General features: G+C 42.4%; 1 protein-coding gene and 2 long non-coding RNA genes across 3 annotated transcripts in view; all 3 read left to right on the forward strand.

Moving 5' to 3' along the window:
* LOC106590745 (mitochondrial glutamate carrier 1) overlaps window positions 1-8760 on the forward strand; it is a 91157-nt gene extending 82397 nt beyond the window's left edge. The window contains exon 11 of the mRNA XM_045688689.2: window positions 1311-8760. Within this exon, the coding sequence (XP_045544645.1) occupies window positions 1311-1458 (148 nt within the window). The 3' untranslated portion in view covers window positions 1459-8760. The remainder of the gene's footprint in view (window positions 1-1310) is intronic.
* A 1681-nt stretch (window positions 8761-10441) lies between these two features.
* Window positions 10442-17393, forward strand: LOC145858675 (uncharacterized). The gene is made up of 3 exons (XR_014379159.1): window positions 10442-13892; window positions 14015-14826; window positions 15726-17393. It is a non-coding gene; the product is annotated as an uncharacterized LOC145858675 (long non-coding RNA).
* A 16-nt stretch (window positions 17394-17409) lies between these two features.
* Window positions 17410-21455, forward strand: LOC145858676 (uncharacterized). The gene is made up of 2 exons (XR_014379160.1): window positions 17410-17709; window positions 18270-21455. It is a non-coding gene; the product is annotated as an uncharacterized LOC145858676 (long non-coding RNA).
* Window positions 21456-27681: the final 6226 nt, after the last annotated feature.

Here is a 27681-nt window from a genome sequence, read left to right on the forward strand (position 1 = left end):
ATATGTATATATATAATATTTATTATATAGTATAGTACAATACATATTACCACATCAGGAGATTGTTGAGTGTAGTTACCCTTTCATTCAAGTGCCCAGCCACCTAGCGCTGTTGTTTGGTTAGCAGTGTTTCTGTAGCACAGCCACCTAGCGCTGTTGTTTGGTTAGCAGTTTTTCTGTAGTACAGCCACCTAGCACTGTTGTTTGGTTAGCGGTGTTTCTGTAGCACAGCCACCTAGCACTGTTGTTTGGTTAGCGGTGTTTCTGTAGCACAGCCACCTAGCACTGTTGTTTGGTTAGCGGTTAGCAGTGTTTATGTAGCACAGCCACCTAGCACTGTTGTTTGGTTAGCAGTGTTTATGTAGCACAGCCACCTAGCACTGTTGTTTGGTTAGCAGTGTTTCTGTAGTACAGACACCTAGCACTGTTGTTTGGTTAGCAGTGTTTCTGTAGTACAGCCACCTAGCACTGTTGTTTGGTTAGCAGTGTTTCTGTTGCACAGCCACCTAGCACTGTTGTTTGGTTAGCGGTTAGCAGTGTTTATGTAGCACAGCCACCTAGCACTGTTGTTTGGTTAGCGGTTAGCAGTGTTTCTGTAGCACAGCCACCTAGCACTGTTGTTTGGTTAGCGGTTAGCAGTGTTTCTGTAGCACAGCCACCTAGCACTGTTGTTTGGTTAGCGGTTAGCAGTGTTTCTGTAGCACAGCCACCTAGCACTGTTGTTTGGTTAGCGGTGTTTCTGTAGCACAGCCACCTAGCACTGTTGTTTGGTTAGCAGTGTTTCTGTAGCACACATGTGATTGAGTTTACGAAGCAAATGCCCACTGGATTGGTGGACAACATCGGGATTTTATTCTGACAGGAAGACAGAAGCTTCTTCGGACTCCCGAGTGGCGCAGCGGTCTAAGACACTGCGTCTCAGTGCAAGAGGCGTCACTGCAGGATCTGGTTCGAATCCAGGCCGTGATTGGGAGTCCGGGTTTGGCCTGGGTGACTGACTTGCCTAGTTAAATAAAGGTTAAATAAATAAATAAAATACTTTGTAGCCAGTTAACATAAAGTATTTGAGGAAAACCTATCCCTCTACCAGAACACTGTTATAATCAGCATCACTATATGTTTCTTGTTATTTTTGGTGTGTGGTGACAACAATTTGAATACAGAATGAATACATTTTATACTCTATATGATAACTCATCTGCCATATTCAGTTGAAACACATAATTAGTAACGAGGTAAAACTATTCACTGATATGTTGTTGCTCATCGGCGTTGCCCATGTGTTTCTCTTCTTACCTCTCCCCCATCAGTAAAATCATGAAGAACGAGGGCCCCTCTGCGTTCCTGAAAGGGGCGTACTGCCGTGCCCTGGTCATCGCGCCCTTATTTGGTATCGCCCAGGTGGTCTACTTCTTCGGGGTGGGAGAATACATCCTCGGCTTCCTGCCTGGCAACTAAGAACGTTAACCAATCGGATCTCTGCCTTTCCCTCTCTCACGACTACGTCGCTCACAGCACACCGAAAAGACTCTGGGATCACCTCTCGTCACGAAATAAGGTTTTGATCGTTTGATGGATCGTTTGAATATTTGGTCGTTGTCGTTGGGTTATGACTTTCCACCAATGTTCTTCTTTCTTTGACCCCTTTTTGGCTTTAAGACCCCCCCCTTTAGAGGAAACCAAGTTGCATATAGCCTCTTTAATCGTCCTTGTTGTGTTGAATGTAATTCTATGGTTGTGAGCACAGTAGTAAGAGTACTAGGAGAGAGATGTTGATGGCAAAGTTGCAACACGACATTCCAGTGGAATTGATGCAACAAAATACCATGTTCTCAAACGATGATGATTATTTTAATGTTTTTATATATATATATATATATATATATATATATATATATATTTTTTTGTTTGTTAATATGGGCATGAATTACAGGGTAGATCTATTGTCAGAGTATATATATATATATATATGGTAGTTATCTCCATTAAACCTCCATAGTGTCAGAATGATCATGCGAATGACAACTATTGCCTATAAATCACATTTAATATTAATTACATATCTTTGTGATAATAAAACATGTAAGAAAAAAATAGGTTGTTCCTAATGGGGGAAAAAAAAGCAAGCTGGATTATTATGCGCTCTCAAGAAAACAAAGGATCACTTAAGACTATTCAAAGTTAAGACTATTCAAAGTTAAGACCATTCAAAGTTAAGACCATTCAAAGTTAAGACCATTCAAAGTTAAGACCATTCAAAGTTAAGACCATTCAAAGTTAAGACCATTCAAAGTTAAGACCATTCAAAGTTAAGACTATTCAAAGTTAAGACCATTCAAAGTTAAGACTATTCAAAGTTTACCAAGCGTGCTCATTAAAGAAACAAAATGCTCCATACCTTATTGTTGTTACCAGCTGTTATGTAATATATTTAAGCAGTAAGGCTCCAGGAGCTGTGGTTATATGGCCAATATACCACGGCTGAGGGCTGTTCTTAGGCACCACGCAATGCAGCCCTTGGCCGTGGTATATTGGCCGTGGTATATTGGCCATGGTATATTGGCCATGGTATATTGGCCATACATCACAAACCCCTGGAGGTGTCTTATTGCTATTATAAACTAGTTACCAACGTAATTAAAGCAGTAAAAAATAAAATGTTTTGTCATACCCGTGGTATACGGTCTGATATTTACCACGGCTATCCGCCAATCAGCATTCAGGGCTTCGAACCAACCAGTTTATAATATGAATTACAGCTTAAATGACATCTTACATTTATATTTAAACGTGTTTCAGTCCAAGACCCATAGAATATCTTAAGTTGTGCACTATATACAATTTTACAATACTAACACTCCCATTGGATTTTACCTGAACAGCCCAGTCATCCCTGCCTGTGATTGGTTGTAATTGCCATTCAGCCAATCAGCTTATAGCTCTGTGTGGACTCTAATTGCCTTGTCCCTGGTGGTGTTTTCTCTATAGGGGGCAGCATAAATGCAGTATCTAGTTATCCCCAAACGTAGAAGGAAAATAGAGCTATCATAATAACCAACATTCTTTTTTGCAAAATATGGACAATATCATATCACTGTGGTCTTGGTGTTAAATATTTGGGCTGGTGAAAGTACTGATACTATATCTGAAGACCAGTCTAATCTGCAATAGGTTCTGTACAAAACAAAAACAAAAAAAAAATGAATCAATGATAATTGATGAAGCCACTTTTTAATATTGTCCAAATGATTTCTAACTTTTTATTGTTGTTTTTAATATTTGGAAAGCCATTCAAACTTTAAAAAGTGTAGACTGATCTGAGATAAAGTTGCTTGCGTACAAATGTTTGATAACATTTAAACTATTGACCTTTTTTTTATTAAACTTATAAACTGCATCCACTTTAAATGGGATTTCTTAAACATTCTAAAGCTTCCATTGTGACATTATGACGTCCAACATTTCATTCACAAAAATCTGCTACTTTAACCTCTTTCCCAACAAGTTAAACAAAAGTTAGAGCATATATAAGTATATAAGTATATATATATATAAGTAGTTTATTATTATAAATTAATCTTCAATAATCAATGGGGACATATTAAGTACAAAAACAGCTGTAGCAACTACTGATTGCCCTTTCAACATTGCTTTACTGTTACCTGGTTACCTAGATCCCCAAAGACCAGGCAAAGCAGAAGCGAGGGCACTGAGATAAATGTTGGTTTACAAGCAATATTCTGTAAGACTTTACTGTAAAGGTAACCTTGTCAGATCAACACTGAGGAAATGTGCTTCTCAATTTAGACTCTACTTCTCTGATATTCAAATCTGAAATACAACCAAAATATATTCTACCAATCGAACGATACAGCTGTTTTAGTAACAACATAAACTACATTTTCTGTAGCGTTTTATAAACAACTGAAATTTGGACCACTTTCCCGAAATACTTATTAAGACCACAAAAAAAAAAAAAAAAGGTGAATTGTTCTTCTACTTCTCTGCTATTCAAATTCGAAATCAGAGCAGAAATATCTTCTACCAAACCGAAAGTTACAGCTGTTTTTGTCGGCGGTTTAGAGTGATGAAAAGTAGCTAGCTGACGTCAGCTCTGCGGTGTCCGTTGCTATGGATACTCACACACGCAGAGTAGAACATCGTGACACCGTGACTTCCAACATTCCATTTCGCTGTGAATGCAACAATCGATCTACTTTGACCTCTTTCCCAAATAAGATAGAAAAACAATTTGAATAAAAATCTTCCTCTACTTCTCTGTTCTTCAAATGTAAAAACAGAGCAGGAATAACTTTTAACCAATCAAGAGGTACAGCTGTTTTAGTAATCGCATCAACTGCATTTTATTAAGGTAACTTTCCACTGTTAAATTAACTGTCACAGAACTTTCAAATTATAGTTGTTTTTACATTTATTTTGTTATTTAACCTTTATTTAACTAGGCACGTTAAGAACAAATTCTTATTTACAATGACGGCCTACCCCGGTCAAACCCGGACGACGCTGGGCCAATTGTGCGCCGCCCTATGAGACTCCCAATCACGGCCGGATGTGATACAGCCTGGATTCAAACCAGAGACTGTAGTGACACCTCTTGCACTGAGATGCAGTGCCTTAGAATACTAGAATGGATATTAACCTTCTTATGATGGGATAATCGTCAGCCATTTTGGTCAGGGAGTTGATCAACCATGCTGTGGTTGTGACAGGAACTAGACAAGTTGTAAATGCAACAAGTACTGATATTGCATCATATAATAGCACTCACAGCTTTACAATTATTTGCTTGGGGACATTTATGGTCTGTTTACATATATTTTAGAAGCTATTTGTACAGAAAATGTGTATAAAACTCGAATAAACTGAATTTATAATATGTGACAATATTTTAGCTTGACAATAATTTAATTACACAATTTCTGATATATCACATGCTGTACTTCTATTTTCATGTATAAGTAAAATCAGTATTATACCTCCGCTACCGTTCATTCCGATCAGAGAGGTTTGGATTTCTCCCTGACCAATATGGCTGACATTTTCATCCCATTCTAGAACCGTGAGGGTTTATGACATAGTCATTTAATAGGATCTCGATGGTGTGCACATTACATTCTAAGAATGAGACAATATGTAAACAATGTGACTTTTGACAGAAATCAGCTACTTTGACCACTTTCCACAAGTTTAATAAGAGCATATGAAATCTTAGCCCGTTTTCTCTCCTATTTAAATATGAAATCAGAACAGGAATAACTCTAGCAATCTAAAGATACAGCTGTTTGAGGAACTGCACCGACTGCTTTTCTTTGATAACTTTTTAAAACAACTTACATTTTTTACCACTTTCCCAAAAAAGCTAGACAAAAAGTTAGAACGTATGAAATCTTCCCCTACTTCTCTACCGTTCAAATCCGGCATCAGAACACTTCTTTCACTACCACAAAACTACTTGTAAAGAACTGGTGAAAGGCACACAATTTTACTTAATGTAAAATTACAATCTAGTTGTGATTTCAATAGTGAACTAAAAATGGTGTACTATACTACAATATTGTACTATTTTTATTTTTATTTTATTTCAGTCATTCAATGTACTAAAACTATCTGTTTGTTGTTCTCTAGGCTCTTTGGGGATTGAAGTATATATATATATTTTTTTTGTAGCTTCGTTGTAAATGCGTTTGTTACGTCACTGAAAGCCTGCCACACCATTCAAATCAAATCAAGCTTTATTTATACAGCACATTTCAGACATGGAATACAATGCAATGTGCTTCACAGGAAAAAATAAAACTAATTAAAAACAATGAAAATAAAAGCTGAAATATTTTGATAAAAACAAAAGAATGACTAAAACTGAATGACTAAAAAAGCACACTAAGAAAAAGCAAAACTAAAAAAGACGTGTTTTAAGATATATTTTAAATATGTCCACAGTTTCGTCCCCCCTCAGGTTCTCTGGAAGGCTATTCCAGAGTCTGGGGGCATAATAACTACAGGCTGCTCTCTCCATGCCTCTTGGTCCTGGGCTTTGGGATAGTTAAAAGGCTGCTCTCTCCATGCCTCTTGGTCCTGGGCTTTGGGATAGTTAAAAGGCTGCTCTCTCCATGCCTCTTGGTCCTGGGCTTTGGGATAGTTAAAAGGCTGCTCTCTCCATGCCTCTTGGTCCTGGGCTTTGGGATAGTCATAAGGCTGCTCTCTCCATGCCTCTTGGTCCTGGGCTTTGGGATAGTTAAAAGGCTGTCTCTCCATGCCTCTTGGTCCTGGGCTTTGGGATAGTTAAAAGGCTGCTCTCTCCATGCCTCTTGGTCCTAGGCTTTGGGATAGTTAAAAGGCTGTCTCTCCATGCCTCTTGGTCCTGGGCTTTGGGATAGTTAAAAGGCTGCTCTCTCCATGCCTCTTGGTCCTGGGCTTTGGGATAGTTAAAAGGCCAGAGGACCTGAGGGACCTACTGGGGACATAACTTAAAACATGTCTGACATGTATTGTGGTGCACAATCGTGAGTTGATTTAAAAACCAAAAGAAGAATCTTAAAATGAATTCTAGAACTCACAGGCAGCCAGTACAGAGACCTTAAAACCAGTGTAATGTGTTCTCTCTGTCTGGTCTTGGTCAGTACCCACGCTGCAGCATTCTGTATGTTTTACAGTACAGAGACCATTAAACCAGTGTAATGTGTTCTCTCTGTCTGGTCTTGGTCAGTACCCACGCTGCAGCATTCTGTATGTTTTACAGTACAGAGACCATTAAACCAGTGTAATGTGTTCTCTCTGTCTGGTCTTGGTCAGTACCCACGCTGCAGCATTCTGTATGTTTTACAGTACAGAGACCATTAAACCAGTGTAATGTGTTCTCTCTGTCTGGTCTTGGTCAGTACCCACGCTGCAGCATTCTGTATGTTTTACAGTACAGAGACCTTAAAACCAGTGTAATGTGTTCTCTCTGTCTGGTCTTGGTCAGTACCCACACTGCAGCATTCTGTATGTTTTACAGTACAGAGACCATTAAACCAGTGTAATGTGTTCTCTCTGTCTGGTCTTGGTCAGTACCCGTTCTGCAGCATTCTGTATGTTTTACAGTTGACCAATGGCTTTCTTGGGTAGACCAGACAGGAGAGCATTACAGAAGTCAAGCCTGCTTGTAATAAAAGCGATGAGTCTCTCTCTATCAGCCTGAGAGAGAAACGGCCGCACCCTGGGAATGTTCCTCAGGTGGTAAAAAGCTATTTTGGTCACATTCCTAATGTGTGATTTCGAAATTGAGTTCAGAATCTAAAATGCCATCTAGGTTTTATACCTGATGTTTTATCTTTATTGCCTGTGAGTTTATGAGTTCAAATTTACGGCCAGATTCTCTCTCTGTGCTTTGGATGCAACAATAAGTACCTCGGTCTTGTCTTGATTTAGCTGGATGAAGTTGTGAACCATCCAAGAGTTGATCTTGCCAGACTGATGCAGCTCTTCAGTTGTACTGATTCATTCCCTAATGGCACACTATTCCCTACATAGTGCACTACTTTTGACCTACATTTGGTAAAGCGTAGTGCACTATATAGGGAATAGTGTGCCATTTGGGACGGATCAACTGTTGCACCGTTAACGTGCAACTCAGCTCTTCAGTGTTTTATTATTATTGTCATGACATGTTGGGAGATAACTGAGATCTAGAATGTGTTGGGAGAGAACTGAGATCTAGAATGTGTTGGGAGATAACTGAGATCTAGAATGTGTTGGGAGAGAACTGAGATCTAGAATGTGTTGGGAGAGAACTGAGATCTAGAATGTGTTGGGAGAGAAGTGAGATACTGGGATCTAGAATGTGTTGGGAGATAACTGAGATCTAGAATGTGTTGGGAGAGAACAGATCTAGAATGTGATGGGAGATAACTGAGATCTATAATGTGTTGGGAGATAACTGAGATCTATAATGTGTTGGGAGAGAACTGAGATACTGGGATCTAGAATGTGTTGGGAGAGAACTGAGATCTATAATGTGTTGGGAGATAACTGAGATCTATAATGTGATGGGAGATAACTGAGATACTGAGATCTATAATGTGTTGGGAGATAACTGAGATCTATAATGTGTTGGGAGAGAACTGAGATCTATAATGTGTTGGGAGAGAACTGAGATACTGAGATCTAGAATGTGTTGGGAGAGAACTGAGATCTATAATGTGTTGGGAGATAACTGAGATCTATAATGTGATGGGAGATAACTGAGATACTGAGATCTATAATGTGTTGGGAGATAACTGAGATACTGAGATCTAGAATGTGTTGGGAGAGAACTGAGATCTAGAATGTGTTGGGAGAGAAGTGAGATCTATAATGCTTATCAATATTCCTTTCTACATATATATAGATATATATCTGTATGTGTTGTGTCCACCTCAGTATATTGCAGATGATATGAACTGTTCCTTATATCTATAGTACGTTTTATTGCACATTTTACCGACGGCTTTATTTACACACCTACCTCTCCAGCCCCCCTTCTCTCAATCCATATTGTTGTTGATTTTAATAATATTATTATTATTATTATTATCATATTGTGGAAATATTCCATTGAAGGAATTCATGTTATTTTAATGCAAAAAAAAATCTGTAATTTGAGTGCTGCAAGCAGAAAGGCTGAGGTCTATCTTCATACTCGATAACTGTATGCAATCATATTGTAGCTCTTTGACATCTTATCCTTTTATGACCAAATACACACCGTGTTAAACCCACTATGCCACCAAGAATGACCTTCATGTATTCATTGATTTTTCTTCTGTTTTTTGCTGTTGCTCAAAATCGTGGAGAAACGTAGCTGACAAAAAAAAAAAAAACCCATACTTGAATCTATTCAGTAAATCAAATTAATAAATACATTTTACTGTAGTAGTCGGAAAAGCGACACGATTTTTTTGTTAGAATTTTAACTTTGTTATCAGAATGACTTGTTTCTCCACAGTGGTAATAGTAATGACCTGGTGGTATTACCATTACATGTGTGTCTTAATGAGCAGGTCGGATTTATCCTAGCCTAGAGGTCAGACGGCTAAGGAAGTTATCATTCTCTGAATCTCAAACCAACCCCTAGGCCTAGGGGATAGGGTTAGGGGATAAGGATAGGGAATAAGGATAGGGGATAAGGATAGGGGATAGGGCTAGGGGATAAGGATAGGGGATAAGGATAGGGGATAGGGCTAGGGGATAAGGATAGGGGATAAGGATAGGGGATAGGCCTAGGGGATAGGGTTAGGGGATAAGGATAGGGGATAAGGATAGGGGATAAGGATAGGGGATAAGGATAGGGGATAGGGCTAGGGGATAAGGATAGGGAATAAGGATAGGGGATAAGGCTAGGGGATAGGGCTAGGGGATAAGGATAGGGAATAAGGATAGGGGATAAGGATAGGGGATAGGGCTAGGGGATAAGGATAGGGAATAAGGATAGGGGATAAGGCTAGGGGATAAGGATAGGGGATAAGGATAGGGGATAGGGCTAGGGGATAAGGATAGGGGATAGGGCTAGGGGATAAGGATAGGGGATAAGGATAGGGCTAGGGGATAGGACTAGTGGACATGGGATAGGGGTTAGGGCAAGAGGATAGGGCTAGGGAATAGGACTAGGGGCTAGGGGATAGGGGATAGGACTAGGGGATAGGGGTTAGGGCTAGGGCATAGGGGTTAGGGCTAGGGGATAGGACTAGGGGATGGGGATAGGGGTTAGGGGATATGGTTAGGGGATATGGTTAGGGAGTAGGGCTAGGGGTTAGGACTGGGGATAGGGGTTAGGACTAGGGGATAGGGGTTAGGACTAGGGGATAGGGGTTAGGACTAGGGGATAGGGGTTAGGGCTAGGGCATAGGGGTTAGGGCTAGGGGATAGGGGATAGGGTTAGGGTTAGAGGATAGGGGTTAGGGCTAGAGGATAGGACTTGTGGACAGGGCTAGGGAATAGGGCTTGGGGGTAGGGGTTAGGGCTAGAGGATAGGGCTGGGGAATAGGACTAGGGGCTAGGGGATAGGGGATAGGACTAGGGGATATGGGTTAAGGCTAGAGGATATGGGTTAGGGCTAGGGGATAGGACTAGGGGATAGGGCTTGGGGATAGGGGTTAGGGGATATGGTTAGGGAGTAGGGCTAGGGGTTAGGACTGGGGATAGGGGTTAGGACTAGGGGATAGGGCTAGGGGACTAGGGGTTAGGGGGTAGGGGACTAGAGGATAGGGGTTAGGGCTAGGGGATAGGGGTTAGGGCTAGAGGATAGGGGTTAGGGCTAGGGGATAGGGGTTAGGGCTAGAGGATAGGGGTTAGGGCTAGGGGATAGGGGTTATGGCTAGAGGATAGGGGGTAGGGGTTAGGGCTAGGGGATAGGGGTAAGGGCTAGAGGATAGGGGGTAGGGGTTAGGGCTAGGGGACTAGGGGTTAGGGGGTATGGCTAGGGGATAGGACTAGGGGATAGGGGTTAGGGCTAGAGGATAGGGGGTAGGGGTTAGGGATAGGGGATAGGAATAGTAGACCTAGGACCCCCTGCCATGATCAGAGATCAGATACTATGTCCCCAATGGCACCTTATTCCCTATATAGTGCACTACTTTTGACTAGTGGTGCACTATATAAAGGGAATAGGGTTCTATAGGGCTCTGGTCTAAAGTAGTGCACTATATAGGGAATAGGGTTCTATAGGGCTCTGGTCTAAAGTAGTGCACTATGTAGGGAATAGGGTTCTATAGGGCCCTGGTCTAAAGTAGTGCACTATATAGGGAATAGGGTTCTATAGGGCTCTGGTCTAAAGTAGTGCACTATATAGGGAATAGGGTTCTATAGGGCTCTGGTCTAAAGTAGTGCACTATAGAGGGAATAGGGTTCTACAGGGCCCTGGTCTAAAGTAGTGCACTATATAGGGAATAGGGTTCTATAGGGCTCTGGTCTAAAGTAGTGCACTATATAGGGAATAGGGTTCTATAGGGCTCTGGTCTAAAGTAGTGCACTATATAGGGAATAGGGTTCTATAGGGCCCTGGTCTAAAGTAGTGCACTATATAGGGAATAGGGTTCCATAGGGTTTTGGTCTAAAGTAGTGCACTATATAGGGAATAGGGTGCCATTTGGAAGGCAGAGAGACAAAAGGCCTGTTGTATGTGATCATAGCTTTAAGTTATTTTATTCATGTTGTTTATTCCTCAAACATTCCAACTGCCAACTCATCTCGTATGATAATATCATTGTTGTTACAAATGCTTGTTATTATTGTGTTTTTGTTATTGTTGTTTTGTTATTGTTTACCCTTTTTGTTCTATGATTTTCCTTGTCTTTACGGTTTTAATCTTGAACATGTTGAACAATGAAGTAATTTTCATTTTATTTGATCAGCTGTGAATTTGTACTGACTGTGTCGATCTGGTCGATTTGGTTGTGTGTGTGTGTGTGTGTGTGTGTGTGTGTGTGTGTGTGTGTGTGTGTGGTGTGTGTGCGGTTTGGCTGTGATGTAATGCTGTAGTTAGTAATAACATAGTCATAGGTTAGCTAGCTAGTTAGTGTGACACCTTGTCAGTCCCTCTCTCTCTCTCTCCTTTCTCTTCTTCTATAAATCACACGCCTCCATCACCTGTTCGTCTGCGTCATGTGTAATCTCAGGGGGCGGGCGAGGAGGACTGATCTATCCTAACACCAAAAAAAATACAATTATAAAAGCACAAATAAAGATTAGTCACAATATCACAGAAAAAAAACCTTCCTATGACTGAAGCACTAGACAACACAGTCAATAGGGGGGGGGGGGGGGTTCCACTGAAAGAACCTCGCTGTTGGAACAGTAGAATGAGAACACCTTGTTCTAAGAGGATCACAACGTTCTATAGCTACCATGTCCCTGTACTGAATACCACCTTGCTACATAGTCTAAAGAACATGTTGAATCCGAGAATGTAACTTATATAAATACTATGACGTCTGTAAAACGAAGACAACAACAACAACAACAGAATATATGATAACCAGCCAGTCAAAACATAGGAAACACAAATACACAGCAGTTAGACACTAGTTAGTCATCACACCTGTACACCTGCTTCTGAAATGGCACCCTATTCCCTATAAAGTACACTAGCTTTGACCAGTATGGCACCCTATTCCCTATAAAGTACACTAGCTTTGACCAGTATGGCACCCTATTCCCTATAAAGTACACTAGTTTTGACCAGTATGGCACCCTATTCCCTATAAAGTACACTAGCTTTGGCCAGTATGGCACCCTATTCCCTATAAAGTACACTAGCTTTGACCAGTATGGCACCCTATTCCCTATAAAGTACACTAGCTTTGACCAGTATGGCACCCTATTCCCTATAAAGTACACTAGCTTTGGCCAGTATGGCACCCTATTCCCTATAAAGCACACTAGCTTTGACCAGTATGGCACTATATAAGGAAAAAGTTGCTATTTTTGGATGTATTCAATGTTTTCACCAGTAATGCAACTCAGTAGAAATCACAATCACACAGGAATTAGACACTAGTATAATTTGGGATCCCAAGTGGCGCAGTGATCTAAGGCACTGCATCTCAGTGCTAGAGGCGTCACTACAGACACCCTGGTTCGAATCCAGGCTGTATCACAGTGATCTAAGGCACTGCATCTCAGTGCTAGAGGCGTCACTACAGACACCATGGTTCGAATCCAGGCTGTATCACAACCGGCTGTGATTGGGAGTCCCATAGGGCGGCGTACAATTTGCCCAGCGTGGTCCGGGTTTGGCCGGTGTAGGCCGTCATTTGTAAATAAGAATTTGTTCTCACATGGACTTGCCCAGTTAAATAAATAAAGGTTCAATAACAATAAATAAAACAGTAACCTGAAAACAACCTGAACATGACGTCTGTGTCTGAAATGGCACCCTCTACAGTGCACTAGCTTTGACCAGCTACCATAGGGGTTTATTCTGAACTAGTGCACTACATAGGGAGTAGGGTGCCATACTGGTCAGAACTACTGCACTACATAGGGATTAAGGCTCCAATACTGGTCAAAACTAGTGAACTACATAGGGATTAAGGGTCCAATACTGGTCAAAACTAGTGCACTACATAGGGATTAAGGCTCCAATACTGGTCAAAACTAGTGCACTACATAGGGATTAAGGGTCCAATACTGGTCAAAACTAGTGCACTACATAGGGATTAAGGCTCCAATACTGGTCAAAACTAGTGCACTACATAGGGATTAAGGGTTCAATACTGGTCAAAACTAGTGCACTACATAGGGATTAAGGGTGCCATACTGGTCAAAACTAGTGCACTACATAGGGATTAATTAAGGGTGCCATACTGGTCAAAACTAGTGCACTACATAGGGATTAAGGGTCCAATACTGGTCAAAACTAGTGCACTACATAGGGATTAATTAAGGGTGCCATACTGGTCAAAACTAGTGCACTACATAGGGATTAAGGGTGCCATACTGGTCAAAACTAGTGCACTACATAGGGATTAGGGTGCCATACTGGTCAAAACTACTGCACTACATAGGGATTAAGGGTGCCATACTGGTCAAAACTAGTGCACTACATAGGGATTAGGGTGCCATACTGGTCAAAACTAGTGCACTACATAGGGATTAGGGTGCCATACTGGTCAGAACTACTGCACTACATAGGGATTAAGGGTCCAATACTGGTCAAAACTACTGCACTACATAGGGAGTAGGGTGCCATACTGGTCAGAACTACTGCACTACATAGGGATTAAGGGTGCCATACTGGTCAAAACTACTGCACTACATAGGGATTAGGGTGCCATACTGGTCAGAACTACTGCACTACATAGGGATTAAGGCTCCAATACTGGTCAAAACTAGTGCACTACATAGGGATTAGGGTCAAACTGGTCAAACTAGTGCACTACATAGGGATTAGGGTGCCATCTGGTCAAAACTAGTGCACTACATAGGGATTAGGGTGCAATACTGGTCAGAACTACTGCACTACATAGGGATTAAGGGTTCAATACTGGTCAAAACTAGTGCACTACATAGGGATTAGGGTGCCATACTGGTCAAAACTAGTGCACTACATAGGGATTAAGGGTTCAATACTGGTCAAAACTAGTGCACTACATAGGGATTAAGGGTTCAATACTGGTCAAAACTAGTGCACTACATAGGGATTAAGGGTTCAATACTGGTCAAAACTAGTGCACTACATAGGGATTAAGGGTGCCATACTGGTCAAAACTAGTGCACTACATAGGGATTAAGGGTTCAATACTGGTCAAAACTAGTGCACTACATAGGGATTAAGGGTTCAATACTGGTCAGAACTACTGCACTACATAGGGATTAAGGCTCCAATACTGGTCAAAACTACTGCACTACATAGGGATTAATTAAGGGTGCCATACTGGTCAAAACTAGTGCACTACATAGGGAGTAGGGTGCCATACTGGTCAGAACTACTGCACTACATAGGGATTAGGGTGCCATACTGGTCAGAACTACTGCACTACATAGGGATTAGGGTGCCATACTGGTCAAAACTAGTGCACTACATAGGGATTAGGTTGCCATACTGGTCAAAACTAGTGCACTACATAGGGAGTAGGGTGCCATACTGGTCAGAACTACTGCACTACATAGGGATTAAGGCTCCAATACTGGTCAAAACTAGTGCACTACATAGGGATTAGGGTGCCATACTGGTCAAAACTAGTGCACTACATAGGGATTAGGTTGCCATACTGGTCAAAACTAGTGCACTACATAGGGAGTAGGGTGCCATACTGGTCAAAACTACTGCACTACATAGGGATTAGGGTGCCATACTGGTCAAAACTAGTGCACTACATAGGGATTAGGGTGCAATACTGGTCAAAACTAGTGCACTACATAGGGATTAAGGGTCCAATACTGGTCAAAACTAGTGCACTACATAGGGATTAAGGGTCCAAACTGGTCAAAACTAGTGCACTACATAGGGATTAGGGTGCCATACTGGTCAAAACTAGTGCACTACATAGGGATTAAGGGTCCAATACTGGTCAAAACTAGTGCACTACATAGGGATTAAGGGTTCAATACTGGTCAAAACTAGTGCACTACATAGGGATTAGGGTGCCATACTGGTCAAAACTAGTGCACTACATAGGGATTAAGGGTTCAATACTGGTCAAAACTAGTGCACTACATAGGGATTAAGGGTTCAATACTGGTCAAAACTAGTGCACTACATAGGGATTAAGGGTTCAATACTGGTCAAAACTAGTGCACTACATAGGGATTAAGGGTGCCATACTGGTCAAAACTAGTGCACTACATAGGGATTAAGGGTTCAATACTGGTCAAAACTAGTGCACTACATAGGGATTAAGGGTTCAATACTGGTCAAAACTAGTGCACTACATAGGGATTAAGGGTCCAATACTGGTCAAAACTAGTGCACTACATAGGGATTAATTAAGGGTGCCATACTGGTCAAAACTAGTGCACTACATAGGGATTAAGGGTCCAATACTGGTCAAAACTAGTGCACTACATAGGGATTAGGGTGCCATACTGGTCAAAACTAGTGCACTACATAGGGATTAGGGTGCCATACTGGTCAAAACTAGTGCACTACATAGGGATTAGGGTGCCATACTGGTCAAAACTAGTGCACTACATAGGGATTAAGGGTGCCATACTGGTCAGAACTACTGCACTACATAGGGATTAAGGCTCCAATACTGGTCAAAACTAGTGCACTACATAGGGATTAAGGGTCCAATACTGGTCAAAACTAGTGCACTACATAGGGATTAGGGTGCCATACTGGTCAAAACTAGTGCACTACATAGGGATTAGGGTGCCATACTGGTCAAAACTAGTGCACTACATAGGGATTAAGGGTCCAATACTGGTCAAAACTAGTGCACTACATAGGGATTAAGGGTTCAATACTGGTCAAAACTAGTGCACTACATAGGGATTAGGGGTCCAATACTGGTCAAAACTAGTGCACTACATAGGGATTAAGGGTTCAATACTGGTCAAAACTAGTGCACTACATAGGGATTAAGGGTTCAATACTGGTCAAAACTAGTGCACTACATAGGGATTAAGGGTGCCATACTGGTCAAAACTAGTGCACTACATAGGGATTAGGGTCCAATACTGCTCAGAACTACTGCACTACATAGGGATTAAGGCTCCAATACTGGTCAAAACTAGTGCACTACATAGGGATTAAGGGTTCAATACTGGTCAAAACTAGTGCACTACATAGGGATTAAGGGTCCAATACTGGTCAAAACTAGTGCACTACATAGGGATTAGGGTGCCATACTGGTCAGAACTACTGCACTACATAGGGATTAAGGGTCCAATACTGGTCAAAACTAGTGCACTACATAGGGATTAAGGGTTCAATACTGGTCAAAACTAGTGCACTACATAGGGATTAGGGTGCCATACTGGTCAAAACTAGTGCACTACATAGGGATTAAGGCTCCAATACTGGTCAAAACTAGTGCACTACATAGGGATTAAGGGTTCAATACTGGTCAAAACTAGTGCACTACATAGGGATTAGGGTGCCATACTGGTCAAAACTAGTGCACTACATAGGGATTAGGGTGCCATACTGGTCAAAACTACTGCACTACATAGGGATTAAGGCTCCAATACTGGTCAAAACTAGTGCACTACATAGGGATTAATTAAGGGTGCCATACTGGTCAAAACTAGTGCACTACATAGGGATTAAGGGTCCAATACTGGTCAAAACTAGTGCACTACATAGGGATTAAGGGTTCAATACTGGTCAAAACTAGTGCACTACATAGGGATTAAGGGTTCAATACTGGTCAAAACTAGTGCACTACATAGGGATTAAGGGTGCCATACTGGTCAGAACTAGTGCACTACATAGGGATTAGGGTCCAATACTGGTCAAAACTAGTGCACTACATAGGGATTAAGGGTTCAATACTGGTCAAAACTAGTGCACTACATAGGGATTAAGGGTGCCATACTGGTCAAAACTAGTGCACTACATAGGGATTAGGGTCCAATACTGGTCAAAACTAGTGCACTACATAGGGATTAATTAAGGGTGCCATACTGGTCAGAACTAGTGAACTACATAGGGATTAAGGGTTCAATACTGGTCAAAACTAGTGCACTACATAGGGATTAAGGGTCCAATACTGGTCAAAACTAGTGCACTACATAGGGATTAATTAAGGGTGCCATACTGGTCAAAACTAGTGCACTACATAGGGATTAAGGGTCCAATACTGGTCAAAACTAGTGCACTACATAGGGATTAAGGGTTCAATACTGGTCAAAACTAGTGCACTACATAGGGATTAAGGGTCCAATACTGGTCAAAACTAGTGCACTACATAGGGTATTAAGGGTGCCATACTGGTCAAAACTAGTGCACTACATAGGGATTAAGGGTCCAATACTGGTCAAAACTAGTGCACTACATAGGGATTAAGGGTCCAATACTGGTCAAAACTAGTGCACTACATAGGGATTAATTAAGGGTGCCATTCTGGTCAAAACTAGTGCACTACATAGGGATTAAGGGTCCAATACTGGTCAAAACTAGTGCACTACATAGGGATTAGGGTCCAATACTGGTCAAAACTAGTGCACTACATAGGGATTAGGGTGCCATACTGGTCAGAACTACTGCACTACATAGGGATTAGGGTGCCATACTGGTCAGAACTAGTGCACTACATAGGGATTAAGGGTCCAATACTGGTCAAAACTAGTGCACTACATAGGGATTAAGGGTTCAATACTGGTCAAAACTAGTGCACTACATAGGGATTAAGGGTGCCATACTGGTCAAAACTAGTGCACTACATAGGGATTAAGGCTCCAATACTGGTCAAAACTACTGCACTACATAGGGATTAATTAAGGGTGCCATTCTGGTCAAAACTAGTGCACTACATAGGGATTAAGGGTCCAATACTGGTCAAAACTAGTGCACTACATAGGGATTAAGGGTCCAATACTGGTCAAAACTACTGCACTACATAGGGATTAGGGTGCCATACTGGTCAAAACTAGTGCACTACATAGGGATTAGGGTGCCATACTGGTCAAAACTAGTGCACTACATAGGGATTAAGGCTCCAATACTGGTCAAAACTAGTGAACTACATAGGGATTAAGGGTTCAATACTGGTCAAAACTAGTGCACTACATAGGGATTAAGGGTCCAATACTGGTCAAAACTAGTGCACTACATAGGGATTAAGGGTTCAATACTGGTCAAAACTAGTGCACTACATAGGGATTAGGGTGCCATACTGGTCAAAACTACTGCACTACATAGGGATTAGGGTGCCATACTGGTCAGAACTACTGCACTACATAGGGATTAGGGTGCCATACTGGTCAGAACTAGTGAACTACATAGGGATTAAGGGTCCAATACTGGTCAAAACTAGTGCACTACATAGGGATTAATTAAGGGTGCCATACTGGTCAAAACTAGTGCACTACATAGGGATTAGGGTCCAATACTGGTCAAAACTAGTGCACTACATAGGGATTAGGGTGCCATACTGGTCAAAACTAGTGCACTACATAGGGATTAAGGGTGCCATACTGGTCAAAACTAGTGCACTACATAGGGATTAAGGGTTCAATACTGGTCAAAACTAGTGCACTACATAGGGATTAATTAAGGGTGCCATACTGGTCAAAACTAGTGCACTACATAGGGATTAGGGTCCAATACTGGTCAAAACTAGTGCACTACATAGGGATTAGGGTGCCATACTGGTCAGAACTACTGCACTACATAGGGATTAGGGTGCCATACTGGTCAGAACTAGTGAACTACATAGGGATTAAGGGTCCAATACTGGTCAAAACTAGTGCACTACATAGGGATTAGGGTGCCATACTGGTCAAAACTAGTGCACTACATAGGGATTAAGGGTTCAATACTGGTCAAAACTAGTGCACTACATAGGGATTACGGGTCCAATACTGGTCAAAACCAGTGCACTACATAGGGATTAATTAAGGGTGCCATACTGGTCAAAACTAGTGCACTACATAGGGATTAGGGTGACATACTGGTCAGAACTAGTGCACTACATAGGGATTAAGGGTCCAATACTGGTCAAAACTAGTGCACTACATAGGGATTAAGGGTCCAATACTGGTCAAAACTAGTGCACTACATAGGGATTAGGGTGCCATACTGGTCAAAACTAGTGCACTACATAGGGATTAGGGTGCCATACTGGTCAAAACTAGTGCACTACATAGGGATTAGGGTGCCATACTGGTCAAAACTAGTGCACTACATAGGGTTTAGGGTGACATACTGGTCAAAACTAGTGCACTACATAGGGATTAAGGGTCCAATACTGGTCAAAACTAGTGCACTACATAGGGATTAATTAAGGGTGCCATACTGGTCAAAACTAGTGCACTACATAGGGATTAGGGGTCCAATACTGGTCAAAACTAGTGCACTACATAGGGATTAGGGTGCCATACTGGTCAAAACTAGTGCACTACATAGGGATTAGGTTGCCATACTGGTCAAAACTAGTGCACTACATAGGGATTAAGGGTTCAATACTGGTCAAAACTAGTGCACTACATAGGGATTAATTAAGGGTGCCATTCTGGTCAAAACTAGTGCACTACATAGGGATTAAGGGTCCAATACTGGTCAAAACTAGTGCACTACATAGGGATTAGGGTCCAATACTGGTCAAAACTAGTGCACTACATAGGGGTTAGGGTGCCATACTGGTCAAAACTAGTGCACTACATAGGGATTAGGGTGCCATACTGGTCAAAACTAGTGCACTACATAGGGATTAGGTTGCCATACTGGTCAAAACTAGTGCACTACATAGGGATTAAGGGTTCAATACTGGTCAAAACTAGTGCACTACATAGGGATTAATTAAGGGTGCCATTCTGGTCAAAACTAGTGCACTACATAGGGATTAAGGGTCCGATACTGGTCAAAACTAGTGCACTACATAGGGATTAGGGTCCAATACTGGTCAAAACTAGTGCACTACATAGGGATTAGGGTGCCATACTGGTCAAAACTAGTGCACTACATAGGGATTAGGGTGCCATACTGGTCAAAACTAGTGCACTACATAGGGATTAAGGGTTCAATACTGGTCAAAACTAGTGCACTACATAGGGATTAGGGGTCCAATACTGGTCAAAACTAGTGCACTACATAGGGATTAGGGTGCCATTCTGGTCAAAACTAGTGCACTACATAGGGATTAGGGTGCCATACTGGTCAAAACTAGTGCACTACATAGGGATTAGGGTGCCATACTGGTCAAAACTAGTGCACTACATAGGGATTAGGGTGCCATTTTGAATACAGCCAATGTAACAACACACCATGTGTTTATTAGTAGTCATCGCTGTAGGAACCTCTGTTCTCGTTATTCCTCCAAGAGGAACTGTTCGTTTAAGATGACACGCTCTAGTCTGATCCCAGGTCTGTTTCTGATCTCTTCACAACTACATTGCTGTCATTGTTATGACAATTCCATAGGCTGACTGGCACCCAGGCTAAACTGACTGGCACCCAGGCTAAACAGACTGGCACCCAGGCTAAACTGACTGGCACCCAGGCTAAACTGACTGGCACCCAGGCTAAACAGGCTGGCACCCAGGCTAAACTGACTGGCACCCAGGCTTAACTGACTGGCACCCAGGCTAAACAGACTGGCACCCAGGCTAAACAGACTGGCACCCAGGCTAAACTGACTGGCACCCAGGCTAAACAGGCTGGCACCCAGGCTAAACAGGCTGGCACCCAGGCTAACCTGACTGGCACCCAGGCTAAACAGGCTGGCACCTAGGCTAAACAGACTGGCACCCAGGCTAAACAGACTGGCACCTAGGCTAAACAGACTGGCACCCAGGCTAAACAGGCTGGCACCCAGGCTAAACTGACTGGCACCCAGGCTAAACTGACTGGCACCCAGGCTAAACTGACTGGCACCCAGGCTAAACTGACTGGCACCCAGGCTAAACAGACTGACACCCAGGCTAAACTGGCTGGCACCCAGGCTAAACTGACTGGCACCCAGGCTAAACAGCCTGGGACCTAGGCTAAACAGACTGGCACCCAGGCTAAACAGACTGGCACCCAGGCTAAACTGACTGGCACCCAGGCTAAACTGACTGGCACCCAGGCTAAACAGACTGGCACCCAGGCTAAACTGACTGGCACCCAGGCTAAACTGACTGGCACCCAGGCTAAACACACCTTCCACTCTCTCCTTCTACAGCGTATCTCTCTCCATCCACCAAGTGGAAGGTGATACAATGACGATGACTAACTTGTGTGGTGAATTATGAAGTGTATGAAATTACAATTGTCTGCACACATGACATGTACATTACTATGAAAAATAAAACATCAGCTAAATGTCATATATTATTGTCTTAGTCATTGTTTACAATGAGATGTTGTATTTCCTGTTTCCTTCACCATTTCCTGTTCTTAATAAAGTCACATGACTGTCCTTATTCGCCTGGTATGTCTGTTCTATTCATTTAACCTGTTGTTGTTGTTGTTGTTTTGTCTTAAGAGTCTTTAGGTCTATTTTAAAGAAATCGCCCCCCCCCCCCCCCACCACTGACTTAGCTGATAACTATAACTACTATGTAGAGGAAAACAGGCCTCTGCTTACTAAGATTGTGATGTGTTCAGTGGTGACCCGTGTTTCAGGACAGGTGGAGCAGAGCCTTGGGTTTTTTTCATGTTGCCTGTTTTGCATGTTATTAATACGTGTCACATATCAGTTAGCAAACAATGTCAAATCATTGATTTAATAAAGCCCCACACAAATATTGTCTCTTTTTTTTGTTTTCTTGAGTAAGGCAGCTCCAAAATGCAGGTGTTTCAGCCCAGCTCAGTGCTTTCTGTGGTGGTGGGGCAGCCAGTGGAATATACAGAGAGTAGGGGTTGGTAATGTTCTCTAGTTGCGCCGTGATTGGCTCAGTGTTCTGTCACTCGTGGGGACACTACTTCACCGCAAAATCTAAGGGTAGAGCTCAATTTTTTTTATTAAAGTGCCCATCCAAGGAGGCTTAAGGTCATTGGCCACAGATAAAAAGACGTCAAATCACGTTATATGTACAGTAGCTTTGATTGGACTGATCATGTCAACATCATACTTTTCAAAATCTTAGCTAGCAGTCATCATTATGAATCAAGTCGATAATCTAATGGCAAATCCTTTTCAATCCTTGTCATATGAAGAGAAATTATAGATAAAACGTATCGGTGCTCATCGGCCATTGGACATAAACATTACACAACAAGTTGAAAATCACAAAATCAACAATTAGTGGTTTGGAGGGAATCAGTGGCTAACTGCAAGCGCTGCGAAGCAATCACTAGCCTGCTATTCAGTGGAGTGGATGTGTGGTCCCAATTCTGGGTTTAAGGGTCTCTTTTCCAAGCTTAAAAGGATAAACATTCAACATTGGCCTCAATCCAGCATGACTTCTGCTGCTGTCAAAACAACTGGGAACTCGGGGAAAAAAAACGAGCTCTGACTGAAAAATTGGTTTTGAGCGGTCATCCAACTCGGAATTCCAAGTCGGGAACTCTGTCCTCTTTCTGGAGCTCTGACCTGAAGATCACAAACGTCATGACTCGACCTTGTGTTTCCCAGAGTTCCCAGTTGTCTTGAAAGCACCATAAAGCCAGAGAATGCCAGATTTGATGAAAGTTTGATGCCAAAATTTGCCCACGAAGGACCGACGCGCCACCTTCCTGTTCAAGTGAGCACAGCACAACAAGGTGAGTTCAAAAATGTCTTGTCTGCTGCTGCATAAATGATGTAATATGACAGGGAGATACTGTAGCTAAGAAAGTAATACTAAGTGTATGTTACGTAGTAACTGTTAGTAGCCCATGTGCATCACCCTAATCATTTGGTCCCTCTCCCCCTCATAACTTAGCCTACTGTTCTGACTTGGTGGTGCACATGTAGCCTGTTTTAGAAAAATGTCATCATGGAATATTGTAAGAGCTTTCATTGTCTGTTGATATGCCCCCTTTATTTATCCTACGGTTCGGACTTGGTGTACAGGGAGAATACTGCAGGAACGGCCCATGTTCTGAATTCTGTCACTGTACATTTCAAAAGTGCTGAACAAATAGTTATATTGACTACGTCCGTCCACTCGTCGTCCCCTTATGCCAGTTTGTACATCTCAATTGTCAGTAGAAACCACATTTATTCAAGTAAGTCAGCCATATCAGCTATGTTTTTTAATAAAAGGTAGTAAATGAGGTTTAATGAACTGTTTTGCTGCCAGACAAGGCTCCGCTGATAGACAGGTGTAGCAGTGGTAAGGTGTTGGGACTCTGCTGATAACCAGGTGTAGCAGTGGTAAGGTGTTGGGATCTGCTGATAACCAGGTGTAGCAGTGGTAAGGTGTTGGGACTCTGCTGATAACCAGGTGTAGCAGTGGTAAGGTGTTGTGCTGATAACCAGGTGTAGCAGTGGTAAGGTGTTGTGCTGATAACCAGGTGTAGCAGTGGTAAGGTGTTGGGACTCTGCTGTTGGGACTCTGCTGTTGGGACAGCTTTATGTAGAGGCCCTAACAGTTTGTGGGCACCGTTTGTCACTGTTATAGTGTAATTAATGTATTGTTTAGTGTTGTGTTGTGTTGTGTAGCGGCTTTGCTGGCATACATTAAAAACAAATTGGGGGAGTTTGCCCCACTAAGATTTACATGCTAAAATCGCCACTGAATATGTTGTTGCCTTACCTTAATAAGATTAATAACCTCTAAATCGCTCTGGATAAGAACATCTGCTAAATGACTAACATGTAAATGTAAAATGTTGTCTAATTGAGATACACATCACTACCGCAGGAAAAATAATTATTCAAGATAGCAGGTGTTGATGTGCTGTGTTCTTTGTTGTGGAAGAGAGATACTTTGCTTTCATTCAAGATGAGTCTATTGGCAATAGTAATACAAACACATGAGTAACATCAATAAAACTGTATAGATGTTTCGAAGCCAACCCTAATGACCGGTCCTGGAGTCGTGCAGGACCTCGATAGAGTGTAGGTGGTAGCCGGAAAATGCGTTTCAGTTTGTCCTTGCAACAGGCAGACAAAGATGGTGATGGAAGAGGTGAGGATGGACTCAAAGCTGGATGAGTAAAACCAGATCAGGTTTGACTGGGAGATTCTATGTTTTTTTTTTCAGCTGCCTGCAAGTACATCTACTAGCCATCTTGGTGACCGCTGTGATGATGTCCTCCCACTTGAGGTTGTGGGTGATGATGGTCCCCAGGAATATTAATGTTTCAGCCATGTTAACAGCTGAGCCTCGAGGGGCAGGAAAGGTGGGGGGGCATTTCCTGAAGTCAACCACCATTTCCACAGATTTATCTGTTGAGTTCCAGGTTATTGCGACTGCACTAGGCCACTAGCCGATCAATTTCTCCACGGTACATGGACTCGTCGCCGTAGGTGATTTTTAAATTTTTTAAATTTTATTTATTTCACCTTTATTTAACCAGGTAGGCTATTTGAGAATAAGTTGTCATTTGCAACTGCAACCTGGCCAAGATAAAGCAATGCAGTTCGACAACATACAACAACACAGAGTTACACATGGAATAAACAAAACATACAGTCAATAATACAGTAGAACAAAAGAAAACAAAAAGTCTATATACAGTGTGTGCAAATGAGGTAAGATAAGGGAGTAAAGGCAATAAATAGGCCATGGCATAAGGGGACGACGAGTGGACGGACGTAGTCAATATAACTATTTGTTCAGCACTTTTGAAATGTACAGTGACAGAATTCAGAACATGGGCCGTTCCTACAGTATTCTCCCTGTACACCAAGTCCGAACCGTAGGATAAATAAAGGGGGCATACCTGTTAGCTCTGTAAGGAGGTGACAGTGATGGTTTGGGACAGTACCTGTTAGCTCTGTAAGGAGGTGTCAGTGATGGTTTGGGACAGTACCTGTTAGGTCTATAGAGAGGTATCAGTGATGGTTTGGGACAGTACCTGTTAGCTCTATAGAGAGGTATCAGTGATGGTTTGGGACAGTACCTGTTAGCTCTGTAAGGAGGTGACAGTGATGGTTTGGGACAGTACCTGTTAGCTCTGTAGAGAGGTATCAGTAAGGGTTTGGTACAGTACCTGTTAGCTCTATAGAGAGGTATCAGTAATGGTTTGGGACAGTACCTGTTAGCTCTATAGAGAGGTATCAGTGATGGTTTGGGACAGTACCTGTTAGCTCTGTAGGGAGGTATCAGTGATGGTTTGGGACAGTACCTGTTAGCTCTGTAAGGAGGTGACAGTGATGGTTTGGGACAGTACCTGTTAGCTCTATAGAGAGGTATCAGTGATGGTTTGGGACAGTACCTGTTAGCTCTATAGAGAGGTATCAGTGATGGTTTGGGACAGTACCTGTTAGCTCTATAGAGAGGTATCAGTGATGGTTTGGGACAGTACCTGTTAGCTCTATAGAGAGGTATCAGTGATGGTTTGGGACAGTACCTGTTAGCTCTATAGAGAGGTATCAGTGATGGTTTGGGACAGTACCTGTTAGCTCTATAGAGAGGAATCAGTGATGGTTTGGGACAGTACCTGTTAGCTCTATAGAGAGGTATCAGTGATGGTTTGGGACAGTACCTGTTAGCTCTATAGAGAGGTATCAGTAAGGGTTTGGGACAGTACCTGTTAGCTCTATAGAGAGGTATCAGTGATGGTTTGGGACAGTACCTGTTAGCTCTGTAGGGAGGAATCAGTGATGGTTTGGGACAGTACCTGTTAGCTCTATAGAGAGGTATCAGTGATGGTTTGGGACAGTACCTGTTAGTTCTGTAAGGAGGTATCAGTGATGGTTTGGGACAGTACCTGTTAGCTCTGTAGGGAGGTATCAGTAATGGTTTGGGACAGTACCTGTTAGCTCTATAGAGAGGTATCAGTGATGGTTTGGGACAGTACCTGTTAGCTCTATAGAGAGGTATCAGTGATGGTTTGGGACAGTACCTGTTAGCTCTATAGGGAGGTATCAGTGATGGTTTGGGACAGTACCTGTTAGCTCTGTAGAGAGGTATCAGTGATGGCTTGGGACAGTACCTGTTAGCTCAGTAAGGAGGTATCAGTGATGGTTTGGGACAGTACCTGTTAGCTCTATAGAGAGGTATCAGTGATGGTTTGGGACAGTACCTGTTAGCTCTATAGAGAGGTATCAGTGATGGTTTGGGACAGTACCTGTTAGCTCTATAGAGAGGTATCAGTAATGGTTTGGGACAGTACCTGTTAGCTCTATAGAGAGGTATCAGTGATGGTTTGGGACAGTACCTGTTAGCTCTATAGAGAGGTATCAGTAATGGTTTGGGACAGTACCTGTTAGCTCTATAGAGAGGTATCAGTAATGGTTTGGGACAGTACCTGTTAGCTCTGTAGAGAGGTATCAGTGATGGTTTGGGACAGTACCTATTAGCTCTGTAAGGAGGTATCAGTGATAGTTTGGGACAGTACCTGTTAGCTCTGTAGAGAGGTATCAGTGATGGCTTGGGACAGTACCTGTTAGCTCTGTAAGGAGGCATCAGTAATGGTTTGGGACAGTACCTGTTAGCTCTATAGAGAGGTATCAGTGATGGTTTGGGACAGGACCTGTTAGCTCTGTCGAGAGGTATCAGTGATGGTTTGGGACAGTACCTGTTAGCTCTGTAGGGAGGTATCAGTGATGGTTTGGGACAGTACCTGTTAGCTCTATAGAGAGGTATCAGTGATGGTTTGGGACAGTACCTGTTAGCTCTATAGACAGGTATCAGTGATGGTTTGGGACAGTACCTGTTAGCTCTATAGAGAGGTATCAGTGATGGTTTGGGACAGTACCTGTTAGCTCTATAGAGAGGTATCAGTGATGGTTTGGGACAGTACCTGTTAGCTCTATAGAGAGGTATCAATGATGGTTTGGGACAGTACCTGTTAGCTCTATAGAGAGGTATCAGTAATGGTTTGGGACAGTACCTGTTAGCTCTATAGAGAGGTATCAGTGATGGTTTGGGACAGTACCTGTTAGCTCTATAGAGAGGTATCAGTGATGGTTTGGGACAGTACCTGTTAGCTCTATAGAGAGGTATCAATGATGGTTTGGGACAGTACCTGTTAGCTCTATAGAGAGGTATCAGTGATGGTTTGGGACAGTACCTGTTAGCTCTGTAGAGAGGTATCAGTGATGGTTTGGGACAGTACCTGTTAGCTCTGTAAGGAGCTATCAGTGATGGTTTGGGACAGTACCTGTTAGCTCTATAGAGAGGTATCAGTAATGGTTTGGGACAGTACCTGTTAGCTCTGTAAGGAGCTATCAGTGATGGTTTGGGACAGTACCTGTTAGCTCTATAGAGAGGTATCAGTGATGGTTTGGGACAGTACCTGTTAGCTCTATAGAGAGGTATCAGTGATGGTTTTGGACAGTACCTGTTAGCTCTGTAAGGAGTTATCAGTGAGGGTTTGGGACAGTACCTGTTAGCTCGATAGAGAGGTATCAGTGATGGTTTGGGACAGTACCTGTTAGCTCTATAGAGAGGTATCAGTGATGGTTTGGGACAGTACCTGTTAGCTCTATAGAGAGGTATCAGTGATGGTTTGGGACA

This window comes from Salmo salar, chromosome 10 (genome assembly GCF_965601325.2).
Source record: "Salmo salar chromosome 10, fSalSal1, whole genome shotgun sequence".
NCBI lineage: Eukaryota > Metazoa > Chordata > Actinopteri > Salmoniformes > Salmonidae > Salmo > Salmo salar.